This window comes from Macaca thibetana, chromosome X (assembly GCF_024542745.1).
Source record: "Macaca thibetana thibetana isolate TM-01 chromosome X, ASM2454274v1, whole genome shotgun sequence".
Classification (NCBI taxonomy): domain Eukaryota; kingdom Metazoa; phylum Chordata; class Mammalia; order Primates; family Cercopithecidae; genus Macaca; species Macaca thibetana.
Window position 1 is genome coordinate 15,121,770 of NC_065598.1, and position 13,497 is coordinate 15,135,266.

A 13,497-nucleotide genomic window follows, 5' to 3' on the forward strand; every position below is an offset into this window, starting at 1 on the left:
GCACTATAAGGAGCCTCAGTAGTTATGTGCAGACAGAATATTCAGTACACACAAGCTCCCTCTCTGTCTCCCACAAACAGTTATCTAGTGGCTAATAATCTTGGCTAGGGGTAGCGTGCTTTACCCTTAAGCGGACAGACCCCTCAAGGAAGAGTCAGCACAGGTCTTGAAAGAGGACTCAGGACTACATGGATGTGTGATTTCAGAGTCCTGGTGCTCTAAGGGTGGCTGAGAAAGGGATATATAGGAATTGAGTAGGCATGCCTCCTTGGCCCTGTGGCCTCCTTGCCCTGTGGGGAGGTGCACGGTGGGATGAAGAACAGAGTGGGGCTACCACCCAGAACTAATGCAGTACTGAAAACTAATGCTCTACCAACAATATCCTTTTCCATCTTGCTACCTTCAATACAGTCTAATACTCTTCCTAATGTGTCTCAGCTCCCAGCACAACAGCCTTCAATTCTTGGCAATACATATGTGTTCTCTTTCCATCTGTGTCTTCTCTCTCTCTCTCTCTCTCTCTCTCTATCCCTCTCTCTCCCTCTCTCTTTCAGTTATATATAATTCTCCCTCTTCTTGTCAACATAGTAAATCAGACTTTGCAGAGTGACCACCATTCAGGTTTGCCGAGGTCTGGGAGGTTTTAGCACTGAAAGTCCTGTGTCCTAGGAAACCTCTCAGCCACAGGCAAACCAGGACAGTTGGTCACTCTACTTTTAGAGAATCGATCAGTATGGTATGAAAAATGATGTTATGGTAGGTCTCTGGTCAAAAATAGTTGAAATAAAAAAATTCCTAACCTGCTAGAGATTGAGACCACTTTTAAAATTTTTACTTAAACAGTTATACTGTACAGTGTTTACAGGCATTTCTCTAAGCACTTTATAAATATCAACTCACTTAATTCCCATAAGAAACCTATGAGGGTTGTACCATTGTTATCTTAGATTTACAGAAAACTGAAGCACAGAACTGTTGAATAACTTGTCCAGAGTCAGCAAGCTAGTAAAAGTGGAAAAGCAGAGATACAAAGCGAGGCAGACATTCTCGGGTCCGTTTCTTTAGTCATTCTTTTATGAAGACCAAAGGAACCAGGAAAGTCAGAACAATCACTTTTACCATAATTGCACAATTATTTGGAAGCAGAGATGCTATGTGAATATAGGCCTTTCACCCCAACTGGCTTCATGGGCATATGAGATCTGCACAGTTGCAAGGGCCCCAGTACCTAGAAGGGCCCTGTGCTTAGTTTAATGCTCTGCTGTTACCATCTTGAAATAATACTTCGTGATTTTTAAACAAGGATTCCTGCATTTTCATTTTGCATTGGTGCCTGCAGTTATGTAACTGGTTCTGCCCTCAGCGATTGGACTGTCATAAAACTGGGAAGGGGGCCCTTGATATTCTCCTTTTGTAGGACAGATTTCTGCCAGATAGGAACTTTTCGCCAGATTTTTCTCATGGTTACAGGCTCATGGTGTAACCTCTGTGTCTTGGTATAACTTTAAAACATATTTTTACCATTACCAAACTGGTATCCATAAAAAAACACACAAGAAGTCATTTAAAAACATCACCTAATCATAAAGAAAAATGTCAAACTGTGCCACAATGGGAAAAAGTCTAATCCCAAATGTAGGGGTCAAACTGAAGCCTATCATGTGAGGAGTTTCAGTTAATATAGTGCCCCACCTTGAGCTGCCTGGGCAGTGACTGAATTTGTTCAAGGAATATTCCTTTATTGGGTGATGGAGCTTTGTGCCATCGCAAGCCTTCCCTTTGAAGGGAGCAGTGTTGAGTACCATGCAAGCCTCCAAAACTGCTAAAAGATGAATACTCCCAAGTTCATCACCTTCAGTGACTTGATAAGCATTGTCCGTATAGTTAAACTAAGAAGGAAGAAAATAACTTAAAATTTAATAAATTCTTATTAAAATATTTAAGACTTCACATGTTAAATTTAAACTTCTTTACACATTTGAACATTACAGAAGAATCCTGTAAATTGTTAAAATTAGATTAATCATATACAAACAAGTTAATGAGCTTGTAAAAACTGAATGTCCCTTCTCAAAAGAAGACATTTATATGGCCAACAAACATATGAAAAAAGTTCATCATCACTTATCATTAGAGAAATGCAAATCAAAACCACAATGAGATACCATTTCACGCCAGTTAGAATGGCAATCATTAAAAAGTCAGGAAACAACAGATGCTGGAGAGGATGTGAAGAAATAGGAACGCTTTTACACTGTTGGTGGGAGTGTAAATTAGTTTAACCATTGTGGAAGACAGTGTGGTGATTCCTCAAGGATCTAGAACCAGAAATATCATTTGACCCAGCAATCCCATTACTGGGTATATATTCAAAGGATTATAAATCATTCTACTATAAAGACACATGCACACGTATGTGTACTGCAGTACTATTCACAATAGCAAAGACTTGGAACCAACCCAAATGTCCATCAATGTTAGACTGAATAAAGAAAATGTGGCACATATACACCATGGAATACTATGCAGCCCTAAAAAAGAATGAGTTCATGTCCTTTGCAGGGACATGGATGAACCTGGAAACCACCATTCTCAGCAAACTAACACAGGAACAGAAAACCAAACATCGCTCGTTCTCACTCATAAGTGGGAGTTGAACAATGAGAACACATGGACACAGGGAGGCGGACATCACACACTGGGGCCTGTTGGGGGGTGGGGGCCTAGGGGAAAGATAACATTAGGAGAAATACCTAATGAAGATGACGGGCTGATGGGTGCAGCAAACCACCATGGCACATGTATACCTATGTAACAAACCTGCATGCTCTGCACATGTATCCCAGAACTTAAAGTACAATAAAAAAAAATAAAATTTAAAAATCAACTTCTACGTGGCAAGAAAACAAAATAAAAACCCTATGCAAACTAAAAGACAAATGACAAACTGGGCAAAATTATTTGTAATTCATATTATAGACAAAAGACTAATCTCCCCAACAAGGCTAATACTTCCAAACTCATTAACAACTACACGAATGCACTGTTTGTTTATACAACGGATCACTCAGAGTCAGCTCAGAATCTAAGAGTGAAGTACATGCCAATCCAAAAATGTGTCCAAATTCACTGAAATACAATGTAGAACAGAGAATAAAGAGTAATTGGAATTACTAAGTACTTTCAAAAGCTTTATGCTTAACCGTGAAGACAGTAAAAAGAGTAAAGCAGCAGTTCGGGAGCCTGTTTGGAGAAGTGAAGGTGATATGACAGCACACTGCTAGAGACTCTGTTAGAAATTTAGCTTAACCTGTGCATCTCACAAATGGAAAAAAACATCAAGATAGGTGAGAAAAGACATCATGAGAAAGGGAATTAGGGTAGGAGAATCACACTTTACAAGAAGGTTTGCTTGATTTCTTTTAAGCTCTAGGCTAGTACAAAATTTAAGGTTGATATTACTTAAATTAATAAGAAACACTAAAGAACTCTTCAATTGCAAGATTAAACACTTCCATCGGGAACATCTGATTACTAAATAAATAGCCCACAGCCACATTACGCTCCGTTTTCTTCTACTTAACTTTCTCATTTTAAAAAGGGTGCTGGGAAGAGGTACGGTAAAACCATCTGCCATAATAACATGAAAATTATCTCATTAAAAAAAAGCTGAGTGTCCATACCATCATGACCTACCAGAAGTGCTACATCGTATGGTTAGTATTTTATAAATTTGTTAATCAAAAATAATGAAAATAATAATGTTAAATAATTTTTAAAAAATCAAACCTCATCTGACTTCATTTAACCTACATCCTTCGTATTCTGATATACTTTTTTAGAATGAAATGTTTAGATGTGAAAGTTAATAAAAGGGAAATGATTGTTCTTAGGGTGTGACTTCCTCTAAATAAGTCATGGACGTTCCCAAGATGCCATGAGACTAAACAGGGTTTCCGGTGCAACAGACCATTGCTACCCTGATTCTTTGTAGGAAAGTTGAATACAGCATTCACAAACTGCTAAATTGCTACTGAAGTCACCAATGTCTGATATGAGGCAGAATTTTTTTTTTTTTGCCTCCAAAGATAATTGTGCTTGCAATATAAGATCCTAAACTTTTCCCTCTCTTTCTCTGTTCAAGTGAAAGGGGGGAAATTAAAACAAACAGAAATCTGAGAGCAACTCTTTTTCAGTACATGTAGAAAATGGAGTGTGGAGCATTGAACTTTGAAAATCTGTTATTTCCAGAAAACTCAGCCATCCCAAGCTGGTTAAATTCTATGGAGTGTGTTCAAAGGAATACCCCATATACATAGTGACTGAATATATAAGCAATGGCTGCTTGCTGAATTACCTGAGGAGTCATGGAAAAGGACTTGAACCTTCCCAGCTCTTAGAAATGTGCTACGATGTCTGTGAAGGCATGGCCTTCTTGGAGAGCCACCAATTCATACACCGGGACTTGGTAAGCAAAGCCATTGGAATTTCAAGGAAAGGAAAGCAGTCCATGGCTCCCACTTCTGGAGATGGTGTCACTGGTGGGGAAGGCAAGAAGGGCACCATCCCTTTTGCTTTGCTCACTTGTGACTTGTTTAAGCAAATGACATTTTTACAAAAATCAATATAAAAATATTTGAAGTATGGAAAGAACAGTGAGAATAACAAAAGCTGTTAAGCTGTGTTGTGGTATGAAGGAGAACAGATGGAAAGGAAAGACTTTGGCCAATTTAGTGTTTCTCAAAACCATTAAACCCAAGTTGACCTTTATTTCAGAAAGGGCTTAGTGCTAAAGCAGGCATTTGATACAATAACTGAAAATGAAAAAAAAAAAAAAAACAAGGAAACAGAATTTGTGTGTCTTTGGATCAGAATGGGAGTGGGGAGTGCTGTATTTGGTATTCACTGGGATTTATCTTTAGAGATGTTCTTGCACTCAACAGTAGACCTGCATTCACACTAGACCAGTATGTTCCTTAAGTCACAGGTGCAGCATTTATGCCTTCAAAGCATCTGTGAATGCACGCATGGCATCTGGTGGTGGAAAGGCAGATTCTAGAAATTTCTCATCTTTCCTTGATAAGCTAAGGTTCTGTGTTTAAAGTGTAATACCTTTTCATGTCGTTTGACAAGGATGGATGCTTGGTTGAAAGTACTCATGGGAGAACATTTTTATTTTGAAAAATTGAAAATTGCAAAGGAAAGAAAAGACAACTTTAGAGCATTTGGGGGTTGTGCTAGGTAATCTTAGATTTTGCTGAGAATTCTACTGAAGAGGAGGAAAATGTCAGGAGATTCTTGGTCACGTTCACTACTTGGTGATTTTGTTTTTCCTTTAAAGGCTGCCCGTAACTGCTTGGTGGACAGCGATCTCTGTGTGAAAGTATCTGACTTTGGAATGACAAGGTAAGCCAATTCCAAAAGGGCAACCAGCGAAAGGGGGATTTCCATTCACATTTGAACACCATCATAATTGAAGGCCTTGTGGGGATATAGAAGGTGCTCTGAACTGGGGGCTTAGAAACCTAAGTCCCTCCCATACTGCCTCTAACTACCTGTGAAACATGTTTCACCTCATTCCTTCGCTTATAAGATGGGATTGTTCTTCAGAAATTATCTGAAGTCACTTTTAGTTCCTTCAACAATCTGATACTTTCTAAACTTCTAAATAAATTCCATGAAAGATCCTAAATTTAAATACAGTATGTTACAGCCACATTATTGGATTTTTAAATTTTCTTTTAAATTTTTTATGTTTAATTTCTGTGGATACATAGTAGGTGTATATATTTATGGGGTGCATGTGATGTTTTGATACAGGCATGCAATGTGAAATAATCACATCATGGAGAATGGGGTATCCAGCCCCTCAAGTACTTTGGAGTACTACTCAGCCATTAAAAATGAATGGATAAATATTTGTAATTTTTTTAACTCAATCAAGTATCTGCTAGCTCTTTTTGTTTGTTATTTAAAAAAAAAACCTGATGTTCAAATGGGTAGAGCATTCACACTAGGAAAATTTTTGTTGTCACATCATTAGATTTTCTGCATCACAAAGTAAGGCATAAAACTAGACTCTGAGATTCTCTTGATGGGCATTCTACCACCACTTGATGATTTGGAACAATTATTTTGATTACGATAGTTTTTTAAAAGTCTTCTTTTACCTTTATCCTGAACCCTAATACTATTTAAGCCTCAGAGCAAATTTTCATAGTTTTACATAGAAAATGAAGACATACACATTGACCTTTCTATTCAACATTTATTGAGTGTCTACTGAATACCTCAGTCCTGCAGGAGATACTGATATGAATAGGATAGTCCCTGCCCTCAAAATGACCACAGTTGAGTCTAGAGGGTAAGTAGATATCCCTGACATTGAGACAAGATACAACTATAAAGTTGTGCTGACTCAACATGTAATTCTGAAGGTGAATAATGCAGTTTAAAAGAGATCTGAAGAGTTGACCAAGGCCAGGTTAATATTTAGCAAACATGGCCCTAAAATGCCATAGGAGGATCTGTTTTTTTAATGTCTTCTCCAAAATTCAGTGTTAGGGGATGCTTTTTGACCCCTGTGGCACATACCATGGAAGATACGGTAATTCCTCTGGGAGCCCTAAATATTGGCAAGATGTCCTTTTAGCTGTGTACTAGTTACCATCACTCCAACCACCATACACTGAGTCCCCTACACTGACACACCAAACATGTAGCTTTCTCAAGGGCAAGAAAAAAATAATCTGCTGACAGGTTCTTAAAGCAGGGAGAAGCTCCCAGGTCCAGGGAACTTTACTCTAAAAGCAGGAATATTGGCTGTTATGTCAGCATCCAGGGAACGTGCTGTCACGTTCTCTGTAGCTTTGGAAAAGGGAGACAAGAGATCTTGCTCTGAGTAAGAGATCCTGGAAGCCATGTACCAGCCCTGTTGCTTATGAAGCTCTGTGGCCACATCAATTAGATGCCTGTGACTTCATTTGCTCCTACTAGCTTGAAGGAAGGTTTAAGCCACAGGCATCCCCAAACCAGGAGTGCCAGGGCAGTGTCTGGGTGTCTGGTAATGTCTGGGGAACTGAGGGGTTCTGGGGAGAAAAGTATGGAATGTCCTGTATGTAATCCTATGAAAGTGTAGTTTATTAATATTATTGTTAATATTTAGAAGAATGATCTTCCCAGTCAGCTGTTTTAAATTACAGTGAGATCTCTAAAACATCTGGTGTGTAAATTATATCCAAAATTCCAATTGCCATAACTCCTGTTGTTTTATTTTCTCTAATTAAGAGTCATTATGTGTTTGTTTTTGTTGTGGTTTTTGTGGGCAAATATATGATGTTCTCTTTTATCAATACCATAAATAATATGTACTTATGATAAGAAAAATAGCAATAGTGTATAAAGTAAAAAGTAGAATTGTTAGCAGCAGTGAATCTATAAAGGTCTGCAGCAACTCAAATTCTTGCCTCCTCAAAGGAAAGGATTCATCTGAGGGGCAAAAGGCAGAGAGAGAGACTAAGGCAAGTTTTTGAGCAGGAGTGAGAGTTTATTAAAAAGTTTTAGAGCAGGAAGGAAAGGAAGTAAAGTACACTTGGAAGAGGGCCAAGAGGGCAACTTGAGAGATCCAACTGCCCTGTTTGGTTCTTGACTTAGGGTTTCATACCTTGGCACAATTCCAAGATTTGCATCTTTTCTCCCCTGATTCTTCCCTTGGGGTGAGCTGTCTGCATGAGCAGTAGCCTGCCAGCACTTGGGAAGGGCCGCACACACAGCATGTTTAGTTAGGTTGTGCTCATGCTCATTTGAGGCATTTTTCTTTTACCAGTTGGGTATTCCTAGAGGAATGTCATACACCAGTTAAACTCCATCATTTTGCCTCTTAGTGCGCATGTTTGACCCCAGTTGCCCAACTCCTGAGATCATATCAGGAAGCTGTTGATCATCAGCTTCAAGTATTTTCTATCTCTTGGGAGACTGCCTTTCCCTGGCACCAGCTGTGACCAATTATTATTTTAGAGAGACGGTTAACAACTGCCTATTACCTGACGGTCACCTAACATTCCTGGGTTGGGGGTGGGGGACCTCTCCTGCCCTGCTCATGTCTGCCTAGCTACCTACTCTGACAGAATCCGTCCCTCATTTTCAGTGCTAGGAGTAACCACTGCTCAGATGTTTGGTGGGTATCCTTTCAGACCTCATTCTTAAGTGTATCCAATCATATACACAAATATGCACATTTACTATTTGTTCCCACACACAAAAAAGTGAAATCACATTATACACACTTGCTTTTGCGCATAACCATATACCATGAGCACCTTTTTATTTTGGTAAAGAGTTATCTCATTTTTTAATGGCTACATGCTATTTGATTGTATTAGTGTGCCATAATATATTTAATTACTCCTCAACATTGGGAACATTAGGGTTGCTTTCATTTTATCATTATTACAAACAAAGAGTTTAGTGAACATCCTAACATGTATTTTGGTTTTGATATCTCCATAGGATATTTTTGTTCATCATTATTCATAACAGCAGAAGATGAGAAGCCATTTACCTGGTTAAACAAATTATGTTTAATTCCTTCCATAAGAAGAAATAATAAGAGGGAACAGTATTCAGCCATTAAACATGATGCTGCGGTAGAAATGTAACCATATGGGGAAATGCTCATGATATACCATTAAAGGAAAAATAAAAGCAAATCTCAATATAACAGAAACCCTATTTTATTCAACTTATATATGTGGGAAATAAGATCAGAAAGTACAAACGAAAATGTATTTGGAGTGATAGAATTACAGGTTATCTTTAGGGTGGGTTTCTGAGTAATTTTATTTTTGCTTTTTTGTGTTTTTCCATTTTTTTAATTTTTTTTATTTTTTATTATTATACTTTAAGTTCTAGGGTACATGTGCATAACGTGCAGGTTTGTTACATATGTATACTTGTATACTTGTGCCATGTTGGTGTGCTGCACCCATCAACTCGTCAGCACCCATCAACTCGTCATTTATATCAGGTATAACTCCCAATGCAATCCTTCCCCCCTGCCCCCTCCCCATAATAGGCCCCGGTGTGGGATGTTCCCCTTCCCGAGTCCAAGTGATCTCATTGTTCAGTTCCCACCTATGAGTGAGAACATGCGGTGTTTAGTTTTCTGTTCTTGCGATAGTTTGCTGAGAATGATGGTTTCCAGCTGCATCCATGTCCCTACAAAGGACACGAACTCATCCTTTTTTATGACTGCATAGTATTCCATGGTGTATATGTGCCACATTTTCTTAATCCAGTCTGTCACTGATGGACATTTGGGTTGATTCCAAGTCTTTGCTATTGTGAATAGTGCTGCAATGAACATACGTGTGCATGTGTCTTTATAGCAGCATGATTTATAATCCTTTGGGTATATCCCCAGTAATGGGATGGCTGGGTCATAGGGTACTTCTAGTTCTAGATCCTTGAGGAATCGCCATACTGTTTTCCATAATGGTTGAACTAGTTTACAACCCCACCAACAGTGTAAAAGTGTTCCTATTTCTCCACACCCTCTCCTGTGTTTTTCTATATTTACCAAACATTTTACATTGAGGTTTTGCTATATTCAGTTAGATATTATTTTTTAAATGCTGACAAACCATAAGCAGCCTCCAGCTAAGCCCACACATTGAAAGGAAGCAAAAGTTCCAGAAAACTGAGGCAATCGACTGAGACTCTGGGTGGCTTCTGTGTCCTTCATCAGCCTATACCACCACGGCTTAAGGTCTGTGTTGATGTGTTTTCCCTCACAGGTATGTTCTTGATGACCAGTATGTCAGTTCAGTTGGAACAAAGTTTCCAGTCAAGTGGTCAGCTCCAGAGGTGTTTCATTACTTCAAATACAGCAGCAAGTCAGACGTATGGGCATTTGGTAAGGATATGGCCACATACGACCTGGTCCTGTTTCGTAAACTGACTTCCACAACAGGAAACCACAAGAGTAGCAACGTTCATTTTAAAAGGGCCCTTGAACACTTAAAAAGTTACACATATACCCTGAGACAAGCAAGCGGTTGAAGAAGGTGATTTATTTTCTTGGGTTTGGTATTAGGATGTCTTCTACACATTTTGTAATTTACATCCTGCTAGCACTTTTTCATAAAATCAAAGGGGATAAATCTACTCAGAGGTTGAGGTGGAAGGATTGTTTGAGCCCAGAAGTTCAAGTCCAGCCGGGGCAACACAGTTAAGACCCTGTCTTTAGAAACATCAAAGGGGATGAAAGTTTTTCCAGTGAAGATTTCAAATAGTTTTTTAAAAGGAGTCATTGAAAGCTAAATCTGAGTTGTTGCTAAGCCCAAAAAGTTGAAAAGACATCTATTTTCTGCATGAAAATAATGTGATAGCCATTCCCTTTTGCACTGACCAATTCTTAGTGTAAATACCACACATGACTTGGTACTTTCCTTGATTTGTGCCTAGTTTCAAGCAGTCTCCTCTCTGTTAAAATTTATATTTTAGATTGGGATTGGCAAACCACAGCCCAGGACCAGGTCAGTTGGTTTTTGTAAATAAAGTTTTACTGGAACACAGTCATGCCCATTCATTTATGTATTGTTTATGGCTCATTTTATGCTACAACAGCAGAGTAGAGTACTTGCCACAGATACTTCATGTCCCAAAAGGTCTAAAATGCTATGTGGCCCTTTATAGGGTAAGTTTGCTGACTCTTACTTTACTAAAATATCTATATTAAAATTTAGTAAAGGTCATTAGAAAAGGGAAACAATTCTTAAATTGTGACTACATTTTCTGATATTTTTTCCATGTTGTGAGAATATCAAGGCTATTTTCAATCACTGTCGGATGGACCCAGGAGAAGTAATCCAAATGTGACTGAGACTTATTTCATGCCTTAGTTCATAAGTGTAATTTGATTTACTGCTTGTCACCTACAAGATTGCCTTTGAAAAGGGGGAAATTTAGTCATTTATTTCTCTATATGGCACAATTTTTAAAACTATTCCCTTTGTAAAGGTGGCATTGTTCGTTGTTAAAAAAAAAAAAAAAAAAAAAAAGAAAAAAGAAAAAGAAAAAAGATAATGAAATACACATAGAAAAAGAAAAAAAATCACAAAGATAGCATTTTGGTGAATACTTGATGCCATGTTGTGCTGATTAACTTTTGTACCTTGTTGTCAAAATTAGTTTTGAGGCTGAGTGCAGTGGCTCATGCCTGTAATCCCAACACTTCAAGAAGCTGAGGCGGGCGGATCACTTGAGGCCAGGAGTTCAAGACCAGCCCAGCCAACAAGGCAAAAACTTGTCTCTACCAAAAACACAAAAATTAGTCGGGCATGGTGGTGCATGCCTGTAACCCCAGCTACTTGAGAGGCTGAGTCACGAGAATCACTTAAACCTGGGAGGCAGAGGTTACAATGAGCTGAGATTGTGCCACTGCACTCCAGCCTTGGCGACACAGCAAGAGACTGTCTTAAAAAAAAAAAATAGTTTTGATAATCATGCATCAATTATAAATGATGCCAAAAAATCAGTGCCCTTATTTAATAATTACAGCTTGTTTTTGACCAAAAAATAGTATTACCCAGCTTGATTATTTACTGTATGCCATAGAAGTTGGCCCCAGATATTTTCCAGCTGTTTATAAACACTAAATTCATTCTTAAACCATATATCCCAGTGAGGATACCCAAAATGAATCAAGGCCTCTGATAGCAATTCCCAAAAAAGAACCCCACAGATAGTTTGAAATAAGCGTGTAGCCTTTCAAAGAGAAAGTTATGAGGAAACTGCATTCTTTTGGATGGTTGTTTTAGATTGTGTGTTTTAAAAGAAAAAAGCAGCCATAACATTTGTAAGGTTGCTTTATTATAAATATTTGAAAGTAGCTAATTGTTGAAATTTTCTGACCTTGGCCAGCACAGCACAATTGCCACCATTTAGAGAGCACTTGAAACATCTCAGTGCTCTTTTAAATGCTCTACGTGTTTTATCCTATTTCATCCTCACAGCAAGTCCATGAGGTGCAAATACCCCACTTTATAGACAGACAACCTGAGGCTGAGAGGGGTTGAGAAACTTATTCTGCCTGTAAGTGACAGAAGTCAACTTCAAAGGCCATGTCTAACTGACCCCAAATGCCACCCTCCTGACCACCATGACCAGAACCGAGATTTCTTAACCTGGGGACTGCAGTTTCCTGGATGGGTTTTGGGGGACTGTGAACATTCTGAAACTGAACACAAAAAATGCTGTGTATTCACTTTTCCAAAAGGCAGCCAGTGGCTTTCATTGGATTCCCAAAAGGGCCCCGACCCATGTAAGATTAGGAGCCACTGCAGCAATAGAAAGGAGAATGTTGTCAATGACTTTCTCTTGAAATTTCCACTGAAAGGTAATCTGATTGTGCAATGAAATTGTTGCATGCAGCTGCCAAAGCAGAGAGACAGAAGGGTGAGGACATCAACCACTCATTCATAAGGGTTGGGGCAGGGGCTCACTACACAGGTAGTTGCAGTGAGGCTGTGTGAGGCTGAGTGAAATCTCAGCCACTTCCCAGGAGTAGCTCAAGAATTATGTCTTGGCCCCAAGCGGTTCCTCTGTGGCTGTCCTTGCCATTCACTCATTTTCCAGCAAGCACAGATGTACAGGTATCAGGGAACATGGGGAAGAAACCCCAGGCTCCAGAAGCGATGGCACGGGCTCACCTTCCAAGCTCTGCTCATTTCGCTGGGACTCATTTCCCAGGGATCCCTCGCTCTGACCCATAGCCTTCCTGACCTGTTGTGTGAAACTCACTCCACAAACCCTGTACCTTCTGATGACAGCTCTCTTCCTTTTTATCTGGGCCACCTCTTGGTGCGGTGCAGGGATCCTGATGTGGGAGGTGTTCAGCCTGGGGAAGCAGCCCTATGACTTATATGACAACTCCCAGGTGGTTCTGAAGGTCTCCCAGGGCCACAGGCTCTACCGGCCCCACCTGGCATCGGACACCATCTACCAGATCATGTACAGCTGCTGGCACGAGGCAAGTGTATCCTCTGGGTGGGCTGGAAGGGGTCTCAAGCACATCCAGGGTGATTACTGCATCACCACTGGGACGAAGCTTTTTTGAGGGAAAGCACCTGGCACAGAGCAGGAGAAAATGGCTCTCAGCCCCTGCCCTAAAATGTTTGTAATCTAAAACATGCAGGTGCCAAACAATGTACTGAACAACTTATATCCAGCAGTGTTCTAAGAACACTATAAATATTAACTTACTTATGCATCAGGAAACACACTGAGGTAAGTATTATCATTGCTAAAACTAACAGAAGAGTAAACAAAGACTCAGAAAGGTTAAGTGACTTGCCCAAGGTCACATAGCTAGTAAGAGGTAGGCTGGCTAGTGCCAGGGTCCCTGTTCTTAACTGCAACACTGTGGAGCTCCTCAAGTAGAACATGAGTAGCAGAAAACATCTAACCACACGTAGAGCACACATAATGGACACTATC

The 13,497-nt window shown here is 39.5% G+C and overlaps 2 protein-coding genes across 5 annotated transcripts in view; one reads left to right on the forward strand and one right to left on the reverse strand.

The window, feature by feature from the left end:
* PIR (pirin) overlaps positions 1 to 13,497 on the reverse strand; it is a 517,051-nt gene that overhangs the window by 155,443 nt on the left and 348,111 nt on the right. The gene's annotated exons all lie outside the window — the stretch shown is intronic.
* The window catches only part of BMX (BMX non-receptor tyrosine kinase), a 54,699-nt gene that overhangs the window by 37,029 nt on the left and 4,173 nt on the right, over positions 1 to 13,497 (forward strand). For 3 of the 4 annotated variants that reach the window (XM_050777630.1, XM_050777631.1, XM_050777632.1), the window contains exons 15-18: positions 4,252 to 4,468; positions 5,342 to 5,406; positions 9,795 to 9,913; positions 12,873 to 13,030. In XM_050777630.1, the coding sequence (XP_050633587.1) occupies positions 4,252 to 4,468; positions 5,342 to 5,406; positions 9,795 to 9,913; positions 12,873 to 13,030 (559 nt within the window). Of the gene's footprint in view, positions 1 to 4,251; positions 4,469 to 5,341; positions 5,407 to 8,508; positions 8,749 to 9,794; positions 9,914 to 12,872; positions 13,031 to 13,497 lie in introns of those variants that run through there. The other variant, XM_050777633.1, reaches the window with a different exon arrangement.